General features: G+C 43.8%; 1 protein-coding gene across 4 annotated transcripts in view; it reads left to right on the top strand.

Moving 5' to 3' along the window:
* Positions 1-20975, top strand: part of LOC137518734 (thiopurine S-methyltransferase-like) — an 80639-nt gene that overhangs the window by 40182 nt on the left and 19482 nt on the right. For 2 of the 4 annotated variants that reach the window (XM_068236956.1, XM_068236955.1), the window contains exon 9: positions 269-3943. The exons of 1 other annotated variant lie outside the window; for it this stretch is intronic. In XM_068236956.1, the coding sequence (XP_068093057.1) occupies positions 269-390 (122 nt within the window). In that variant the 3' untranslated portion in view covers positions 391-3943. Of the gene's footprint in view, positions 1-268; positions 3944-5865; positions 7704-20975 lie in introns of those variants that run through there. One more of the 4 variants, XM_068236957.1, reaches the window with a different exon arrangement.

The following is a 20975-nucleotide window of genomic DNA, read 5'->3' as shown; positions in this document are numbered from 1 at the left end:
AGTCGGTGGTTTCATAAACTGAGGAGTTGGAGTCGGAATGATTTTGTACCAACTCCACAGCCCTGTAGAAAACCAAGGCAGGAGCCAGCAAGCTTTGTATTTTAATTATATTTATTTTAAAAAGTATGATGAGCATCGCACACAATTTTGTGAGTTGTTAATTAAGTCAAATGTCTTCATTTAAAAATGGAGGCTGAACTAGGGATTTCAAACAAAAGAGTCTACTTTGTTTTTGTTGTTTTTTACTATTTTTATTTATTACCCGTAGGTTCTACCTGCAACTTTAAGCTGCTGAAGAAAGTTGATGCCCTTACTGACAAGCATAGAAGTTGGGGACTCAATTATTTCTATGAGAAATTATACCTTCTAACACCCAAATCCCACAACTAAATGATGGAAAACATTTTTTACGTATTCCTATCACAAATGCAGATCACTTGTGTATTTTAATCTAAACCTGGACTCTTCATACTGGTCACATATTTGGAGATTGCAACTGGAAAATGTCTGAAAAAATATCTGCCAGATCACAAACAACAATGCAGAAGCATCACTGCGTAGATATAAAACATCCGGTTAGGTGCTGAGACAATAAATAGAAAGGTTGCTGCACATTGCACTGACTGCTGTTCAATGCACATTCCTTAGTCTATAACTACCTCCACTTTTGGTATAATCTGTGATGTCATGTAACAAATATCTCTTAGATGAAATTGTCTATTGTGTAGCCAGCATTATCTAGCATAAGTTATATCTTAAGTTCTTTAAAGAGAACCCGAGCCAAAGCTTCGATTCAGAAACAAGTACTTACCTAACAAGAGGGAAGTCTCTGCATCCTAATGAGGCATCCTACGACGTCCTCTCCTCCACCGCTGCCCGGGACCCTCTAGCTGATCAGGGCCACACTCCTCTTCTGGTACAAGCGCAGCCATGCTGCAGCTGCACAAGAACGCCTGTTCTTGTGCAGCTGCAGTAGCACGGAGATCCCGCTTACTGCACAGGCGCGGCTCTACTTATTATGGTACACTACGGCCACACTCATGTGGAAGAGCAAGGCCCCAATCCTATTACCTTAAGCGCTTGTTGGTAATCTTTGGAAGGTCCGTGAGCAGCAACAGGTGACCGGAGGATGCTATGAGAAGCCTCATTAAGACCCAGAGGCTTCCCTCTTCTTAGATAAGTATATGATTTTATACCCAAGCTTTGGCTCGGGTACACTCTAAGGTGGCCATACACTGGCAGGTGGCCACCCACGGTGCCGAAAAGATCAAAATCTGATCAGAGGGATCTATTCCTGCCACACTCTGCAAATACATTTTTGATAGATTGCAGCTTGAAAAACCTATAAAAATTCTATGGAAATGCTGCAGAGCAGGACTGGCTGATGGGCCCTTCAGGTTTCCCCTAATTAATAGTGCTCCCCCGTGGCCCCTGAACAGTGCTTGCAGCTGAGGGCACCCACCTGTTCTCCATTTGTACACACATAACATACCGCCTGGTCTCAGGGACAGAAATGCCGCGAGGATGGAGGAAGAAGTACACAGGAGGGAGTGTGGCGGCCGGACACATGAGTGCCCCTTGCTGCGAGTACCCTGCATTATAACAGGGACACAGGGGAGCACAATGAAAACTTAGAGGGAGACCTGGGGGAGTCTGCTCTGCAGCAGTTTCACTGACTTTTAATAGATTTCAAGCTGAAATGTATCAAATATCTAATGCAGTGATAGATCTTCCATGCCAGCAGGAAGAGTTTTAGAAAAGCTAAACAGTACTATCCTGTAGTATGAATTGGTTTCATTTAAAATAATGGATTGTACATTGTGGTAGGCTACGTTCCTATGTGCATTGAGTTATAACAGGTAAAACCGTGTATCATTTTAAGCAGGTGAATCTTCATAGGAGAATTACAAATGTCTGTTGTGGCAGGTTTACTTTATGATACCAGATGTGGTTTAATGTTAGTAGGTTTTTGTCTGTTTCCTACCTCATGTAACACTTGACACATTTTTAGCTTTAAGTTCACCACCTCATTTATTCTTTTTGTCAGATTTAGCTGGACAAAAATTGAATTATGCTGACATGTGCAAGTTTCCATTTTATCATTTACAATATGTATAAACGATATATGTTTGCCTTCCTGTTGTCTCTGTTTTATTAACATTTGTACTTGTCAATAAGTCTGGGGGCTTCAAAAACACAAAACAGGGGAGTGATTAGGTAACGGTTGGCCATTCCTCTGAGCCACACATCCATGGTCACTGGGTAAAATGTTTGCTATGTATCATAGACTTTTTCTCCATTGCAAAAGCCAGAATTTTCTGCCCATGAAATAGCGGCGTACATGGGGAGAGGGCAGATGGATATATAGTTTCTGTACAAGGTAAATGGGACAGGAGCAGTAGAGTGATTTAAAAGGAAAGCTTGATATTTTGAATTTGACTCTGAGGTGAAATGAAAGCCAGCGTAAAGCTCTGTAGAAAGGAGAAGAACATAAGAAGTGGTGATAATGCAGGGGCATAGCAAAATGGGATACAGAGGTAGCAACCACACCGGGGCCCCTGGACCATAGAGGCCCAGCAGGGACCCTCCTTTAGCAACAGTATTAGTGCTTTATTGATGCTGTGGGGGTAATGATCACCTCTATAGGTTGTATAAAAAGCAAATTCATTGTAGATTTCACATGCGTTACCATAGCAATGTTGTAACGCATGTGGTGCTAATGGGTTAACAGCCGGTGCTCCCCCTGCGCTAGTAACGGTAAACGTGCCGTGTGCTCCCAGCAACTTTACCTGAATTCACTGCATCAGGCCCTATGGAACAAAAAGACCCAGCAGGCAGTTATAACTTTATCAATAAGAGAACAGAAGCGCCAGCAGGATAAAAGTGGATAAAATCTTAAAAATTTGCTTGGAGGAAGTGGTGGACTTACCTCCATAAAGCAAACACAAAAGACTGTCTGAAGATAAATACATACATTTATTGTAAAGTACCTCAGGGATGCAACGCGTTTCGCAGGCTAGGCCCGCTTCATCAGGCAATAAGGTGGGGACAAAACTGTAGACAGGAGACAACAAACATTGCTATAAAGATTGCTACAATAATTTCTGCAGTAGATCTTATACTGGTGCAGTAAAAATAGGAATATCAGAAACTGGATTATACCCAAGGGGTAAAAACCTAGGGCAATGTGTTAAAAATTGAAAATAAAAAAATAAAAATTATTATAAAGATAATAATAATATTAATATAAATAGTAATGATAGTAATAAGGTGGTTAGCGCAATGCTAAATAAGAGATACATATAACCATTGCAACTAAAATATGATAAGGTGTATAGTGGGTAGACAAAAAGATCTAAAAAAAATAATACATAGAACATAGTGCAAATAAATCTTAAACTCACCAGCAATTCGGATATAGCAAGTAAAGCGCCTCTGTACCGAAGTGAGGACATTTACTGCTTTAAATATATTGTGGAAGTAAGTGGGGTCAATCAAACGAGTAGGAAGGCTTGGGTGGGCAGGGTTAGTTTCCCAGGCAACTGTTATAGCAGCCAATGGGCTGCCGCCAGCTGTGTAACTATAGTTGGTGCGCCGAAAAAGGCGCACTCCGTGAGGTAGTGACGGCGCGTGCGTCAGAATGGTCCAATGGGAGTTGGTGGGCATGTGGCAGTGAGAGATGCGACAAATACGGTGCATTACGGGGAAGTAGTAACTACGCATGCACCGGTCACATCTGACTACGTGGGTGAGATGATGTCAGCGCTGCAGGAATACACTGCGGGGAGGCCCGTTTGTATAGCGCAGGCGCAATGGGACTCTGTAGTATTGGGCGGCCATGTTCCTAATGGGCAAAGAATGTGGAAAAAGTGATGAAATAAACATGATAAAACGGCCTAATTAAATAAATAAATAAAGTGCACAGTGGAAACATAAAATGAAATCTGCCTATTGTGTAATATTTGTTGATGAAAGTTAAAAAGGCATGGTTGGTATGGTGAAAAGGTGTTTTGCAGCAATGGGACATTTCACATGAATGATTACAGCCAGTTTTACATCTTAGAAATAATAATAATAATATTAGTAGATAATTCATGGAAGACATGATAAATTAATTATATATAATAAATTATTCAGCCAGAGGTGAAAAACTAATATAACGCATATCCAGTCAGTAGAACATATATTAAAACTCCACATATTACCTTTGTGGTATAAATGCTACCTCCTGGGGTGGGACATATTTATACATAAAAGAACTTATGAACATATAAAAATAGACCATAAAACACTTTTTTATATAAAAAATATGGAAGTTCAGAAGTATATTCAATTATACAATATATTTGTAACGTTCTAAAAGACATTGGGTTAAAAGGGATGCGACCAAGATAAAAGAAAAACGGTAAGGATGGTGTTTAGTATATTTTTTCTAAAATTTGATTTAAACCCTCCAGAGTGAGGGTTCCTAAAGTTTGGATCCAGTACATCTCGTACTTTTTAAGGTGTTCAAAAGCATTCGGAAGTCTCCCATCCACTGAGTCAATTAGTGTGATTTTGAAAAATTGTGGGTTATTGCCGTGATGAGAGCCAAAGTGTCGTGAAACGCTGTGAAGGGGAAATGTGTTGATAATGTTCCTTTTATGTTGTCCGATCCTGCTACAGACCAACTGGGTGGTCCTCCCTATGTACTGGAGCCGGCACGGGCATGATATCAGATAGATAACGTATTTTGTCTCACAAGTAAATTGTTTTTTGATTGGATATTGGCAATTCATGCTGGAGGAGGTAAATGTAGAGCAGAAATGAATGAACTGACATGCTGTGCATCGGTTTTTATTGCAAGGATAACAGCCAGGCTCCTGGGGTTGTATGGTAATGGGTTGGTCAGTGTTAGGTGTATGTAGTCAGCTGGGCGCAAGAATGTTTCGGAGGTTGGGTGCCCTCCTAAAGGTAATGGGAGGCACTTGTGGTAATATAGGTCGTAAAAAGGGGTCCTGCTTGAGGATTTCCCACCTGTTTTTTAAGATACTGCAAATAAGCGAGTGTTGGGCATTATAGCAGGTAATGAATCTGGGTGGGTCTGTTGTATTGGATGGTTTGCTAACGGCAGTGGTGGAATTGGGATGTTTGGCTCTATATTTTGCATCTTTACTAAGTGTTTTGGGATATTGGCGATCAGAAAACTTTTTAGTGAGAATTTTCGATTGGATGTCGGATTGTGATAGATCTGTACAATTTCTATAGATTCTTCTATACTGGCTGTAAGGTGTGTTGGTGATCCAGGGTTGATGATGGAAACTGTTGAAGTGTATGTAATTATTAGCATCTACTGGTTTGAAATAGGTCTTAGTTTTAATATGATTTGATTCAATATACAGTGTAAGATCAAGAAATTCAATGGAGGAGGTGTTATGGTGGTGTGTAAATTGTAATCCTGCTGTATTGAAATTAAGATAACTAACAAGTTGTGGGATTAGTGAAATGTCGCCCTTCCAAATGAAAATGAGGTCATCGATATACCGTTTTTAAAATATGATATTATTGATAAAGGGATTGTTTGTGGATAATTTGAGTAGTTCGAGATAGCCCATAGTTAGATTAGCGTAGGATGGGGCGAATGAACGCCCCATCGCAGTCCCGCTGGTCTGATGATAAATGTTATCGTTAAATGTGAAGTTAGGGCCTATATTAGTAGAACTCTAAGGTCAGCAAGACCGTTTTGGTCAGCAGGGCATATCCTTAAAGGGCATATCTTTAAGGGTGTATAAGACACTCAGAATTAGCCCAGAAATATTTAATATACACTGCAATTGAAGATCTACTTATTCATCTGTACTGACATCGCGATATTCTTCCTTGCAGGTATGCATTTGACTCTATGCAATATTTCCTGACTGATTTATTGAAAGCCTCTGAAACCTGCATTGCTAATCTCTCTTTCTCAAATGGTATGCATTTGACTCTATGCAATATTTCCTGACTGATTGATTGAAAGCCTCTGAAATCTGCATTGCTAATCTCTCTTTCTCAAATGGTATGCATTTGACTCTATGCAATATTTCCTGACTGATTGAAAGCCTCTGAAACCTGCATTGCTAATCTCTCTTTCTCAAATGGTATGCATAATTAACTTAGGCCACTTCCTGATACTTCTTAGCTATTCAGTAGAGCCTTTGCATATGTTTGACTAGCCCTGCCCCTGTGAGAAAAATTGGCCAGCCAAATCTCACCTAAAAGCAGTCTGCCTATTAACTACAAAATCAGTTAGGGCCTATATTAGTAGAACTCTAAGGTCAGCAAGACCGTTTTGGTCAGCAGGGCATATCCTTAAAGGGCATATATTTAAGGGTGTATACTCAGAATTAGCCCAGAATTGAACCAGAAGAGAACAGATGAGAACAAACACAAAACTCTCCATGGCTGCTCATCTGCTGATCTAACACTGGTATGATATTTTCTCTTTGGTTTCCCTGACCCCCACCATCAGCTCATGTTTATCAAACCCTGAACTACCCTCATTTCAACCATCCACATACACCTGAGAAAATCACACAAACTACCCTGCACTCTTTAACTCTGACACTTATTTTCCCTAATTATACACACACCAACTTGCAAAATGTTTAATATCCTTTTTACAGCCATTATCCTGTCAGCCCCACTACTTAAAATACCTACATCACTCACCCCTCCCGCTGCCAGCAATGACATCTACATTGCTCCCTCTCTCCTACCATCCTCTCTTCTCTCTACTCATGAACTATTCTTATTTCTCAAATCACACATACCTTCCTCCATATCTCTTAAACAGCCCTCTGTCACATACAAATCACATCCTCACCTCTCTCATCTCTGCCTACTACTTCTACTTGCTGCTGGGGACATATCACCCAATCCAGGACCCTCTCCTAGACCGCAGTGCACTCTGGTAAATACCACATCCCGCACTGACCATCCTCACTCCTCCACGCACATTAACCGATGTAACCTGATCACCATTCCTTGCCTTCCCAGCTCTCCCCCTCCCATATTTGGGGCCCTCTGGAATGCACGCTCTGTAGTCAATAAACTAGCCCATGTCCATGATCTGTTCATCACTAATGCTTACACCTTCCTGGGGCTCACTGAGACATGGCTAACCCCATCTGATACTGTGTCTCCAGCTGCCCTTTCATACGGTGGCCTCAAGTTTAGCCACACACCTAGATCGGGTGACAAACATGGGGGTGGGGTGGGAATTCTTCTTTCCGAACACTGCTCCTTTACACCGCTTGCACCTGCACCTTCTCTGACTTTCTCTTCTTTTGAGGCTCATGCTGTCCGCATCTACTCCCCTCACCACTTCCAGGTTGCTGTCATCTACCGGCCTCCTGGACCAGCCTCCACCTTCATTGACCACTTTTCAACATGGCTTACATAGTTATTTTGGTTGAAAAAAGACATACGTCCATCGAGTTCAACCAGTACAAAGTACAACTCCAGCCCGTCCCCCACATACCCCTGTTGATCCAGAGGAAGGCGAAAAAAAAAAACCACCAGGCATGGTCCAATTAGCCCCAAATGGGAAAAATTCCTTCCTGACTCCAGATGGCAATCAGATAAAATCCCTGGATCAACATCATTAGGCATAACCTAGTAATTGTAGCCATGGATGTCTTTCAACGCAAGGAAAGCATCTAAGCCCCCTTTAAATGCAGGTATAGAGTTTGCCATAACGACTTCCTGTGGCAATGCATTCCACATCTTAATCACTCTTACTGTAAAGAACCCTTTCCTAAATAAATGGCTAAAACGTTTTTCCTCCATGCGCAGCTCATGTCCTCTAGTCCTTTGAGAAGGCCTAGGGACAAAAAGCTCATCCGCCAAGCTATTATATTGCCCTCTAATGTATTTATACATGTTAATTAGATCTCCTCTAAGGCGTCTTTTCTCTAGACTAAATAAACCCAGTTTATCTAACCTTTCTTGGTAAGCGAGACCTTCCATCCCACGTATCAATTTTGTAGCTCGTCTCTGCACCTGCTCTAAAACTGCAATATCTTTTTTGTAATGTGGTGCCCAGAACTGAATTCCATATTCCAGATGTGGCCTTACTAGAGACACTTTCTATCCACTATCCACTGACATTCCTTCCATCATCATTGGGGACTTTAACATCCCCATAGACACTAACTGTTCCACTACCACAAAATTCCTCTCACTAACCTCATCCTATGACCTCTCCCAGTGGTCCTCAACCTCCACCCACAAAGATGGCCACACTTTGGACCTAGTTTTTACCCGACTCTGCCCAGTTTCCACATTTAATAACTCTTTATTCCCCCTTTCAGATCACAATCTCATAACTTTTACAATCAGCCCCTCCCTGCCTCCTCCAGCTACCATAGTGCAGCCATCACGCCTATGCAGGAATTATCGCAACCTCGACCTCTGCTCCCTAGCTGACTCTCTAAAACCCCTGGGCTCCCTGTCATCCTACACTGACCCCGAGTCAGCATCCATCTACTACTCCACCACAGTCACCGCTGTCATGAACACAGCCGCCCCTCTCACCAACTTCCGCCCCCGCCGCATCAACAGACAGCCCTGGCTGACTGAACCCATCAAACAACTGAAAAGACAGTCCAGGGCAGCAGAACGGCAGTGGAGGAAAAGCTCCAATGCAGATGACTTCGCCCACTATAAAAACACGCTGCTGCAGCTCAGGGACGCTCTCTCACTTGCAAAGCAGTCATACTTCTCTACACTCATTTCTTCACAATCCCATAACCCTAAACAACTTTTCAACACCTTCAGCTCTCTTCTCCACCCCCCGCCTCCCCCTACAACCACAAGCTTGTCTGCAGAATACTTTGCAGCATATTTTGTGAGCAAAATTGAAACACTACAGAACAGCTTTCAAAAGCAACCCTCTTCACCGGTCCAATCACCTCTTCCTTTTTCCTCTCTGCCCGGCAGCTCCCCTACTATCAACTATCCCTCTCCACATACCCACTCACCACTCAAACCTCCTGCCCGCTAACAATCTTCTCAGCCTTAACTGAACAGCGTCTTTCTTCACTAATCTTTAAAGCTAATCTTACTACATGCGCCTCAGATCCTATTCCCTCTCATCTTATCCCCCAGCTCTCCTCCCCCCTCATTCCTGCTTTAACAACACTGTTTAACCTTTCCATCTCTACTGGCATTTTTCCTTCTTCATTTAAACAAGCTATCATAACACCACTAATCAAAAAACCCTCTTTAGACTCTACTGCCCTTTCTAATTACCGCCCAGTCTCTCTCCTTCCCTTTGCCTCCAAACTTCTGGAACGCCACATTTACTCAGAGTTGTCTAACTTTCTCTCTGCTAATTCCCTGTTGGACCCCTTCCAGTCTGGCTTCCGCCCTCAACACTCTACGGAAACCGTTCTCACTAAGGTTGCCAATGACCTCCTAGCTGCTAAAGCCAAAGGCAGATTTTCGGTACTAATACTCCTAGATCTGTCCTCTGCCTTCGACACCGTTGATCATACCCTACTTCTCCAGACCCTTTCAACACTGGGAATCAAGGGCCTAGCACACTCCTGGCTCAACTCTTACCTGTCTGGACATTCTTTCATGGTCTCCTATGCCAATACCAACTCCTCTCCACGGCCCACTGTCTGTGGGAGTACCACAAGGGTCAGTCCTTGGACCCCTCCTCTTTTTCCATTTACACCCATGGCTTGGGACAGATAATAAGCTCTTTTGGGTTTCAATATCACCTCTATGCTGATGACACCCAAATTTATTGTTCTGCCCCAGACCTCTCCACACTACTATCAAAAGTCCCCGAATGTCTATCTACTGTATCTACATTTATGTCGTCCCGCTTCCTTAAACTCAATATGAGCAAAACGGAGATTGTGATATTTCCACCTTCGCTCTCTGTTTCACCTCCCATTGTCACAATAAATGTAGATAAAACCCCAATAGCATCAACCCCCAAAGCTCGTTGCCTAGGGGTAACTCTGGACTCTGAGCTCTCCTTTAAACCACATATTAACACTTTAACTACCTCCTGCTATTTCCATCTCAAAAACATTTCCAGAATCCGTCCCTTCCTTTCACAAGAAGCAATAAAATGCTTGTGCATGCCCTAATCATCTCCCGTCTTGACTACTGCAACACCCTACTCTGTGGTCTACCAAAAAGCAGACTGGCACCTCTCCAATCCCTACTAAACTCTGCGGCCCGTCTCATCCACCTCTCTTCTAGATCCTCTGAGGCAGCCCCTCTCTGCCAATCCCTCCATTGGCTACCAGCTGCCCAAAGGATCCAGTTTAAACTTCTCACACTTGCATACAAAGCTCTACACAAGCTATCGCCTCCATACATTTCCTCTTTAATCTCCAGATACCTCCCCGCCTGGACCCTCCGTTCCTCACAGGAGACCCTTTTGTCCTCCAGCCTAGTCACCTCCTCTCACTCTCGCATCCAACGGGCTGTCCCTCTCCTTTGGAACTCCCTCCCTCAGCCGGTTCGTCATGCCACGAGTCTGAAAACCTTCAAACGTACTCTGAAAACACACTTGTTTAGACAAGCCTATAATTTGCTATAGGCAGCACTGAAGGCACACTGGCTCACCCACTAATCCTTGTGTTTCCTTCCCTTTTGTTTCCTCCCCACTACCCTCTAGATTGTAAGCCCGCAAGGGCAGGGACCTCCTTCTAGTGTTTCCCATACTGAGGTTATTTTAACATATGTACATGTACCAACTACATATCAACTATATATGTATCTGTATTTATTCTATTCAATGTCATGACTGTACAGTGTCTTGTATTTCTTATGTATATTTGTTCCCCATTATTTGTTTGTATTATGTACAGCGCTACGGAAGATGTTGGCGCTATATAAATAAAAAATAATAATAATAATGTTGTTGTGTAGAATGAATTCTGCGCATTGTAGCAGGAAAGTTTGTTGTGCGAGTGGCATGGACGGCGTGGAGGCCAAGAAGTGCTGTAATGCACCAAGACCAAATGAGTGGGGGATATTGGTATAGAGAGCAGTGACATTGCATGTCAGTCAGACATAATCTGGCTTCCATGTAACGTCACGTAAGAGGAGGATAAGTTGTTGAGAATCCTTAAGAAAAGAGGAAAGGGATTAAACATGAGTTTGTAAATGTTGGTCGAGAAATTTGGAGAGGTTACTAGTAATGGAGTTGATCCTTGATATAATGGGTCTGCCTGGTGGTTTATGTAGACTCTTGTGTATTTTTGGTAGATAATAGAATATAGGGGTTGTGGGTTGGGTGTTGATAATGACGTTTCTTTCATTTTTGGTAATGATGTTGGACAAGAAAGCAATATTAATGAATGTTTTAAGTGAGTTATTGAGAGCGGGTGTCGGATGAGTGGGCAGGGTTTCGTAATGTGTTGGATTGTCTAGGAGCCTGGCTGCTTCTTCCAAATAATCAGAGTGGTTGAGTATAACGATGCCACCCCCTTTATCAGCGGGCTTAATGACTAGTTTGTGATTTTTTTGTAAAGTTTTTTGGGCGGAGGATTTGTGTTGGCTGAGGTTTGAGCTGATTGAGGGTGGGTTGCTATGTAAAATCTGTAAATCGGTGAGGACCATGGAGTAGAAGGTGTCAATGAAGCAACCCTTAGATGCTACTGGGTAGAACCGTGATCTTCTTTTCAACTGGGTGGTGATGTACTTTTCTGTGTCAATTTCTGGGTGGGATATGACAGTAATCGGTAGTGTTTCATTATTAGTGATGATGAGGGAGGTAGGACCAGTATCAGTACTAGGTTTGAAGTTTTTGATGGCATAGTGCCTTTTTAATGTGAGTTTACGGATGTAACTGTTGAGATCCGAAAATAGTTCAAATGTATTGATTTGGTTGGACAAAAGGACAAACCTTTTTCCAAGAGGGTAGTCTCGTGGGTACTAAGCAACTTTAAATAACTTTATATGAGCAGAGAATTGACAGAATATAAAATTTACACTAAATTTAATCTTTAAATAGCGGTAATCATTATTAACCACTTAATGACAACTGGACAGATATATTTGTCCAGTGCAGTTGTGGAGAGTGCACCACCAGTTTGTTACTAAATGAGGCACATGTGGTATCATTTTAACTATGACGAGCTGTACAATACATTTGATGTGTCTTAAAGGTTGGAGCCACGTCACATAAAAAATAGGTAGGGACAAACTCCATCCAACATAAAAAAATTTTTTTCAAAATTATGATCAAACTTGGGAAAAACTACAAGAGCAGGGGCGTAGCAATAGGGGGTGCAGAGGTAGCGAAAGGGCCAAAGGGCCCTCCTTAAACTACAGTATTAGCTCTCTATTGGTCCTGTGCTCATAATAATCACTTCTATAGATACCTTGAATAGTGGTAATTATTAACAAACTGTTCTCCATCCCCTTCTTGCACCTCTGACACTGTAGTTGCCATTACATACAAACACAATTGAGCACTGTCAAATATCGTGCACTTCTGTGCATTTTAAATATAGCCCTGTGGCAATCAAACATAGAAACATGCCAACTAAAGAAAAGAGAAAGCCATCTAGGGCATCACATCCAAGGATTTAGACTACACAATGTCTCCAATTCAAGTATTAATCTTTATTTAAACAAGCTAGTTCACAGTAAAAACAATTAAAATTCATTAAAAAAGCTCCCAGGGGCTGCCAATATAATGGATATGTATCCCCACCAACAATAGAATAAATAGACTTCTAAACACCTCTTTAGAAGCAGCACAGAGCTGCGACCGCGTAAGGCGTCTCCCCGGGCTCCCCACGATTACCCTTCGGTAAGCGGATGCTTTCACTGGGCACGGAGTTGTCCACTTGATTCACAATTTTAGTGTACTGGACATGCGCTTCACTAGTAACTGCGGTGTTTGTTTGTATAATCTTTGATTACACTGTATTGCATTGGTTTTGTGGTGGTCTGTGTGTATGCGCACGCCCATTATTTTTCGATGGGTGTGGGCATGCACACACCTACCCACCTTTAAGCACTGGCACTTTTTCTTATTTATGTTTGTTTATATGAATTGATTATTGATGTTCACACATGTACTTAAATTTTGAGGTTATGGCATTTGCACTTTTGTATTTCACTCCAAGCACTTTACAGTAATACTTTGCACATAATCGGCATCTGCTTGATTTTGAATTGTACTTATTGATATATATAGATCTATTTATTCTATTGTTGGTGGGGATACATATCCATTATATTGGCAGCCCCTGGGAGCTTTTTTAATGAATTTTAATTGTTTTTACTGTGAACTAGCTTGTTTAAATAAAGATTAATACTTGAATTGGAGACATTGTGTAGTCTAAATCCTTGGATGTGATGCCCTAGATGGCTTTCTCTTTTCTTTAGTTGGCACTGTAGTTGCCATTGGCAGGTTTTGGTGCGCCATATCAATTGTTATGTATAGAGTGCTTGGGGGCCCCATTGTAAAACTTGCATCGGGGCCCACAGTTTAGTAGCTACGCCACTGTACAAGAGACATACATGGTAACATTTTAACCGGGATAAGGAGTACAATAGAGTTCAGAGAGTTGTAGGGTTGAGGCCTATGTCTTGTGTATTACCGTATTTCGCGCCGTATAAGACGCTCCGGAATATAAGACACACCTAGGTTTAGAGGGCAAAAACCAGGGGAAAAAAAATATAAACTAAACCTGGTGCGTCCATATTTCAGGAGCGTCTTGTACATGACCTCCCCCAAATGGTGCCCTCCTGTGTCCCCATGTCTCTCCCAGGTGTCCCCCTGTCACCCCCAGGTGTCCAGCTTTCTCCCTCTAAGTGTCCGCCTGTCTCCCCCTAAGTTTCAGCTTGTCTCCCCCTAAGTGTCCGCCTGTCTCCCCCAAGTGTCAGCCTGTCTCCCCCAAGTGTCAGCCTGTCTCCCCCAAGTGTCAGCCTGTCTCCCCCAAGTGTCAGCCTGTCTCCCCCAAGTGTCAGCCTGTCTCCCCCAAGTGTCAGCCTGTCTCCCCCAAGTGTCAGCCTGTCTCCCCCAAGTGTCAGCCTGTCTCCCCCAAGTGTCAGCCTGTCTCCCCCAAGTGTCAGCCTGTCTCCCCCAAGTGTCAGCCTGTCTCCCCCAAGTGTCAGCCTGTCTCCCCCAAGTGTCAGCCTGTCTCCCCCAAGTGTCAGCCTGTCTCCCCCAAGTGTCAGCCTGTCTCCCCCAAGTGTCAGCCTGTCTCCCCCAAGTGTCAGCCTGTCTCCCCCAAGTGTCAGCCTGTCTCCCCCAAGTGTCAGCCTGTCTCCCCCAAGTGTCAGCCTGTCTCCCCCAAGTGTCAGCCTGTCTCCCCCAAGTGTCAGCCTGTCTCCCCCAAGTGTCAGCCTGTCTCCCCCAAGTGTCAGCCTGTCTCCCCCAAGTGTCAGCCTGTCTCCCCCAAGTGTCAGCCTGTCTCCCCCAAGTGTCAGCCTGTCTCCCCCAAGTGTCAGCCTGTCTCCCCCAAGTGTCAGCCTGTCTCCCCCAAGTGTCAGCCTGTCTCCCCCAAGTGTCAGCCTGTCTCCCCCAAGTGTCAGCCTGTCTCCCCCAAGTGTCAGCCTGTCTCCCCCAAGTGTCAGCCTGTCTCCCCCAAGTGTCAGCCTGTCTCCCCCAAGTGTCAGCCTGTCTCCCCCAAGTGTCAGCCTGTCTCCCCCAAGTGTCAGCCTGTCTCCCCCAAGTGTCAGCCTGTCTCCCCCAAGTGTCAGCCTGTCTCCCCCAAGTGTCAGCCTGTCTCCCCCAAGTGTCAGCCTGTCTCCCCCAAGTGTCAGCCTGTCTCCCCCAAGTGTCAGCCTGTCTCCCCCAAGTGTCAGCCTGTCTCCCCCAAGTGTCAGCCTGTCTCCCCCAAGTGTCAGCCTGTCTCCCCCAAGTGTCAGCCTGTCTCCCCCAAGTGTCAGCCTGTCTCCCCCAAGTGTCCGCCTGTCAGCCCTATGTGTCCTCCTCCATTCTGTTTCCCGCTGTGAGGTGTCCCGCTGTGAGGTGTCCCCACGCCCCCCGCTTGTCTATCCCCCCCTCCTGTGTCGCCGGGTCCCCCCCCCCCCGCCATGTAAGAAGCGGCAGAAGCTTACCTCCTCCATCTTGCCCGCGGCGATTGAAGACATCCGGCTCCTGTGTGTGGCTTCCTCTAGTGCCGGCTTGTAATGACGCATCATCAATTACGCGTCATTACAAGCCGGCACTAGAGGAAGCCGCACACAGGAGCCGGATGTCTTCAATCGCCATGGGCAAGATGGAGGAGGTAAGCTTCTGCCGCTTCTTACATTGGGGGGGACCCGGCGACACAGGAGGGGGGAATAGACAAGCGGGGGCAAGGGGGAACGCAGACACACAGGCAAGGCAGGTAATCCGGGTCGGCGGTTCTTATCGGTGGGCGTCCATAAGTCGGGGATTCCCTGCCTTTGCCATATAAGATGCAGGGACTTTTTCTCCCCATTTTTGGGGAGAAAAAGTGCGTCTTATACAGCGGAAAATACGGTATTTTAGGGCACAAACTGTATCAAACACAATTAGATTTTTGCATATTCTGTATCAAAATAAAAGACTTGTAAAATAAAAACAAAGTGACAGAATATAATTGTTACCTTAGGACTTTGTTTTTTAAATATGTAAGCCATGATCGTATATTACTATTATTTTTGCAAATAAGGTCTTGTAATCATTGGTAGTGCACAGTGGGAAAGCATAAATCAAAAAGAAAGACACCTTATTTCTAAATACAATATTGTCACCATACATTGTACTAGGAACATAACCTAAATGTTGTAATAACAAGGATAGATAAGCAAATATAATTTGTGGGTTTAACTTGATATATGACACACGGCAGAGAGGAGCGGAACAGAGGAGGAGGAAGACTGTGCAGGCGTGGAGAGTACCCGCAGGCTTCCCGTTCCGGGGGGGGGTCACAGCGCGACTTTTGGCAGAGTCGCCCCTGTAGTGTAATGTGGAACACAAAAAACGGCAGGCAGAAAGGTTTATGCGGGGCAGGGTGAGTGAGGGGGCATAACTAATTATACGTCGCTATGCTTAAATGCATATCCAGTGCTACGGCTCAGGGTCCCTTTAAAGTTAGCTAGTGGATGGTATCATTCTGGTTCAAAACTCGCTGCACTGTAGATTATTATAGATGGAGGAAAAATGAATTGCCTATGTTTCTCTGATATCTGCACACATGACAGGTTATGTCTCACCATTAGATGTACAGTATATACATGTGGTATGGCATGCGTTATAAATTAATATCAATATTAAAGATAAAAAGACGTGCATCACTGGTTTTGTGTAGCAAAAACAAAGCTATATATTCATGTGCAAAAAAATTGTATATAAATCCATCCAAAAAACGGTTCAGGACAAAGTGGTATAATCCATCTTGCGAGCCGGGGTAAGAGTCGGGGTGCTAGTATAAATGTTTTTAAGATGCAATATTTACTACAGGACATGAGAATTTTTCTTGCAGGGGTGCCTGCTAATCCCTAAAGATTATCATGATGAATAGATAAGATCCCTAATTTATTTCACACATGCTTAGGAATGCAGCCTGATTGTAAATCCAGAATTCACATAGAAGTGTGTAACAGAGCTGATTGAATGCTTGTGTTGGGCTGAAATGAAATGAGCCCATTTAATTGAGTGAATATCATACAATCCTAGAAAATCGCAATCTCTTTTCAGTCTTCGATCTACAGTTGTAAAAGTAGTCAGGAATACCTTAGTATTTGTCACTCAGAGCCCATGGTCGAGCACCCTTTATAGATTACATTTTGATCATTTGAACTGCAAATAAGGAGGATTTTTTTTTTATTCCACAAATTTCATAACCTTCTATTCCGCAATCAAACGTTAATTAGGTCACTTTCAGGCCCCTTGCACGCTGCGTCACGTTAAGGGTCATGCAAGTGTATGGACACTTGCACACTTTACGCAATGTGCCGGAAGTATCCAAATCGCCACAATGCCAACGCAAAGGCTGCAGCACGTTACCACATGATTATGCAGTAATGCAAGTCAACGGCCGACGCAGTGTGCACAATGGGAGTGTGGTGTGGCGCGCCTGCGCGGACCGACAAAAATGTCAGTGATGTACTTCCTGCTCAACAGGGAGTACATCATTAGCTGGGGGGCGGCGCTATGCATATAACCCTGTCACTGCACTGTGGCACAGGGTGATATAAAGGCTGATTTCTGTGGTGCGATGCGGTGCTTGCACTGCATTGCACCACCATTAACAGGTACGCAACTGGCCTCACACTGTGATTAACTTTCTGGTTGCCTTTATATACTGCTGGGGAAACAACCTAGAAACCTACTTACCATCTTACATGCCTCAAAGAGTACCTACAATTGGAATTTAAATCAAAATAATATTCTTACCTCAGTAGAGGGAAGCCTCTGGATAGTCCAGAGCAGGGGTAGGGACCTTATGGCTCGGGAGCCAGATGTGGCTCTTTTGATGGCTGCATCTGGCTTGCAGATAAATCAATAGGGGTTGATTCACTAAGCTACACTGCTCAAGCAGCGCAGCTTAGTGTGGCAGCACAAGTACAATTTTCAGAGTAGGCATGCTACTGCTGTAGCATGCACTATTAACTTATACTCTTCCTCCCATAAGTAACGGCCGCTCCAATTGTCCAGCCCTGGACCCTGTCGGGTCCAGTGACTTTGTAGGATGAGATCCCCGCACTTTGATTGACCCAATAGGCTGCCTGGCACTTGACAGGCAGCCTATTGGGCCAGTCAAAGAGCGGGGATCTCATCCTACAAAGTAAATCAACCCCGAAGTCAGCTAGCTAATTGTACAAACTGTTAATCGGGTATTTCTCCTGTCTGGCTCTTGGGGAAATTGCTAATGTTGCTGAAACCAAAGAGAAGCTGAAGACCCTTCTGCTTCCTGGAGGATCAACTGTATACACATAACAGGGACGTGTAACTAGCATTGCATTACATTATTACAGGTCTGCAGTCTTTCTTTACTTCAGTCAGATTCTGGACGGCACTGTGACAGCAAGGAAGATTCGATCAAATACAAGGTGAAAGTGGAAATGAGGAAAGATGAGAGAAAGGGTGGAAGTAAAATGAAAAGTGATCATAGGTAGGAAAAGACCAAGACCAAGACCAATAGGAAGAAACAAGAAGTGATATCTGAAACTGGGCAGAAGTGATACAGGTACAGGAAGCTCATGTGTATGGGAAAAATCTGCATACGCACATGGGCTGTTAAGAAAAGCACACAATATACAGTATACACTGTTTGTACCCTGTGAGTTTTGACTGCGAGAGTTACAAGAAGCTCCGTTTCTAGGGGCGTGTCAGGCGTGCGACCGCCCTCGGCACTGTGAGAAAGGTGGGCTCAGTCATGGCCAGATTTCAAGTAAGTGTAACAAGGCCGTGGGTGTGGCCTAGGGTGACAGACATCAACGGTGCAATACTGGCTAGCAATTACAGGGAACATGCTGAAGTATAGTGTAATTTCCTGATGCCAGCTGTAAAGCAGCGGCGTCCCCAGGTCTTCTAGCCTCTCTCCCCCAGGCAGACTTCTCTGACATGACAGGACTGCACAGTGTAACTCCTGTGCAGCTGTCACTAGAGCATAGCCCCCAACTGTCCCTCTTTCGGAGGAACAGTCTTTCTTGGGGATCCCTTTCCCTCTGTCCCTCTTTCCTCCTCATTTGTCCCTCTTTCAGGACTTTGTCCCTCTTTTTATGTAAATATATATATATTTCTCTACTAAAAAATGTGTTTGATTGACTCTAAACTTTATTCCCATCCTTTAAATTGATATATTACTACTAACTTTAAAATGTTTATATGAAGGAAAATGAACCAGGATAGAAAGGACCAATGTGGTTTTAATTATAGAACAACATGTTTTTCTTATGAAATCTTTATGATACGCGTGACTAAGGGTGTGGCAGGGGCGTGGCTTAAGTGTCCCTCTTTCTCATCTCAAAAAGGAGTTGGGAGGTATGCTAGAGAACAATCTGCCTGGTCTGCTATTAGCAGTGGTAGCCATGTTTTTGTAGCCTGTCACTGTATGCATTGTCTATGGCAAGGAGACCACAGCCTCCTTGCACTGAGGACACTTTTTGGGAGGCTGTCTTGCTCTGACAGCCTCCATCACGCAGTCATGTGACTCGCCTCCCCTCCTCCCCCGGGCTTTCTGAATCTGCAGCAGCCAGCATTGCCTGTGTGTCCTCCATTATCCTGTCTGTGTAAGTGTGCTGAATGGGGGAGAAGTCTGGAGGAATGTGTGTCTTTCTATATTGTTAACCTTCAGTGGTTTGCAAATGTATTCGGCCCCCTTGAAGTTTTCCACATTTTGTCATATTACTGCCACAAACATAAATCAATTTTATTGGAATTCCACGTGATAGACCAATACAAAGTGGTGTACACGTGAGAAGTGGAACGAAAATCATACATGATTCCAAACATTTTTTACAAATAAATAACTGCAAAGTGGGGTGTGCGTAATTATTCAGCCCCCTTTGGTCTGAGTGCAGTCAGTTGCCCATAGACATTGCCTGATGAGTGCTAATGACTAAATAGAGTGCACATGTGTGTAATCTAATGTCACTACAAATACAGCTGCTCTGTGACGGTCTCAGAGGTTGTCTAAGAGAATATTGGGAGCAACAACACCATGAAGTCCAAAGAACACACCAGATAGGCCAGGGATAAAGTTATTGCGAAATTTAAAGCAGGCTTAGGCTACAAAAAGATTTCCAAAGCCTTGAACATCCCACGGAGCACTGTTCAAGTGATCATTCAGAAATGGAAGGAGTATGGCACAACTGTAAACCTACCAAGACAAGGCCGTCCACCTAAACTCACAGGCCGAACATGCAGAGCGCTGATCAGAAATACAGTCAAGAGGCCCATGGTGACTCTGGACGAGCTGCAGAGATCTACAGCTCAGGTGGGGGAATCTGTCCATAGTTACATAGTTATTTTGGTTGAAAAAAGACATACGTCCATCGAGTTCAACCAGTATAAAGTACAACACCAGCCTGCTACCTCACATATCCCTGTTGATCCAGAGGAAGGCGAAAAAACCCCTACAAGGCATGGTCCAATCAGCCCCCAAAGGGAAAAATTCCTTCCCGACTCCAGATGGCAATCAGATAAAATCCCTGGATCAACATCATTAGGCATTACCTAGTAATTGTAGCCATGGATGTCTTTCAACGCAAGGAAAGCATCTAAGCACCCTTTAAATGCAGGTATAGAGTTTGCCATAACGACTTCCTGTGGCAATGCATTCCACATCTTAATCACTCTAACTGTAAAGAACCCTTTCTTAAATAAATGGCTAAAACGTTTTTCCTCCATGCGCAGATCATGTCCTCTAGTCTTTTGAGAAGGCCTAGGGACAAAAAGCTCATCCGCCAAGCTATTATATTGCCCTCTGATGTATTTATACATGTTAATTAGTTCCCTCTAAGGCGTCTTTTCTCTAGACTAAATAAACCCAGTTTATCTAACCTTTCTTGATAAGTGAGACCTTCCATCCCACGTATCAATTTTGTTGCTCGTCTCTGCACCTGCTCTAAAACTGCAATATCTTTTTTGTAATGTGGTGCCCAGAACTGAATACCATATTCCAGATGTGGCCTTACTAGAGAGTTAAACAGGGGCAATATTATGCTAGCATCTTGAGGTTTTTATTTCCCTTTTAATGCATCCCAAAATTTTGTTAGCTTTAGCTGCAGCTGCTTGGCATTGAGTACGATTATTTAACTTGTTGTCAATGAGTACTCCTAAGTCCTTCTCCAAGTTTGATGTCCCCAACTGTATCCCATTTATTTTGTATGGTGCTAGACCATTAGTACGTCCAAAATGCATGACTTTACATTTGTCAACGTTGAATTTCATCTGCCATGTATGTGACCATATAGCCATCCTATCCAGATCCTGTTGCAATATGACACTATCTTCCTGAGAGTTGATGATTCTGCACAATTTTGTATCATCT

Source organism: Hyperolius riggenbachi, chromosome 5, assembly GCF_040937935.1.
Source record: "Hyperolius riggenbachi isolate aHypRig1 chromosome 5, aHypRig1.pri, whole genome shotgun sequence".
NCBI lineage: Eukaryota > Metazoa > Chordata > Amphibia > Anura > Hyperoliidae > Hyperolius > Hyperolius riggenbachi.
This window is presented reverse-complemented; position numbering and strand designations above follow the sequence as displayed.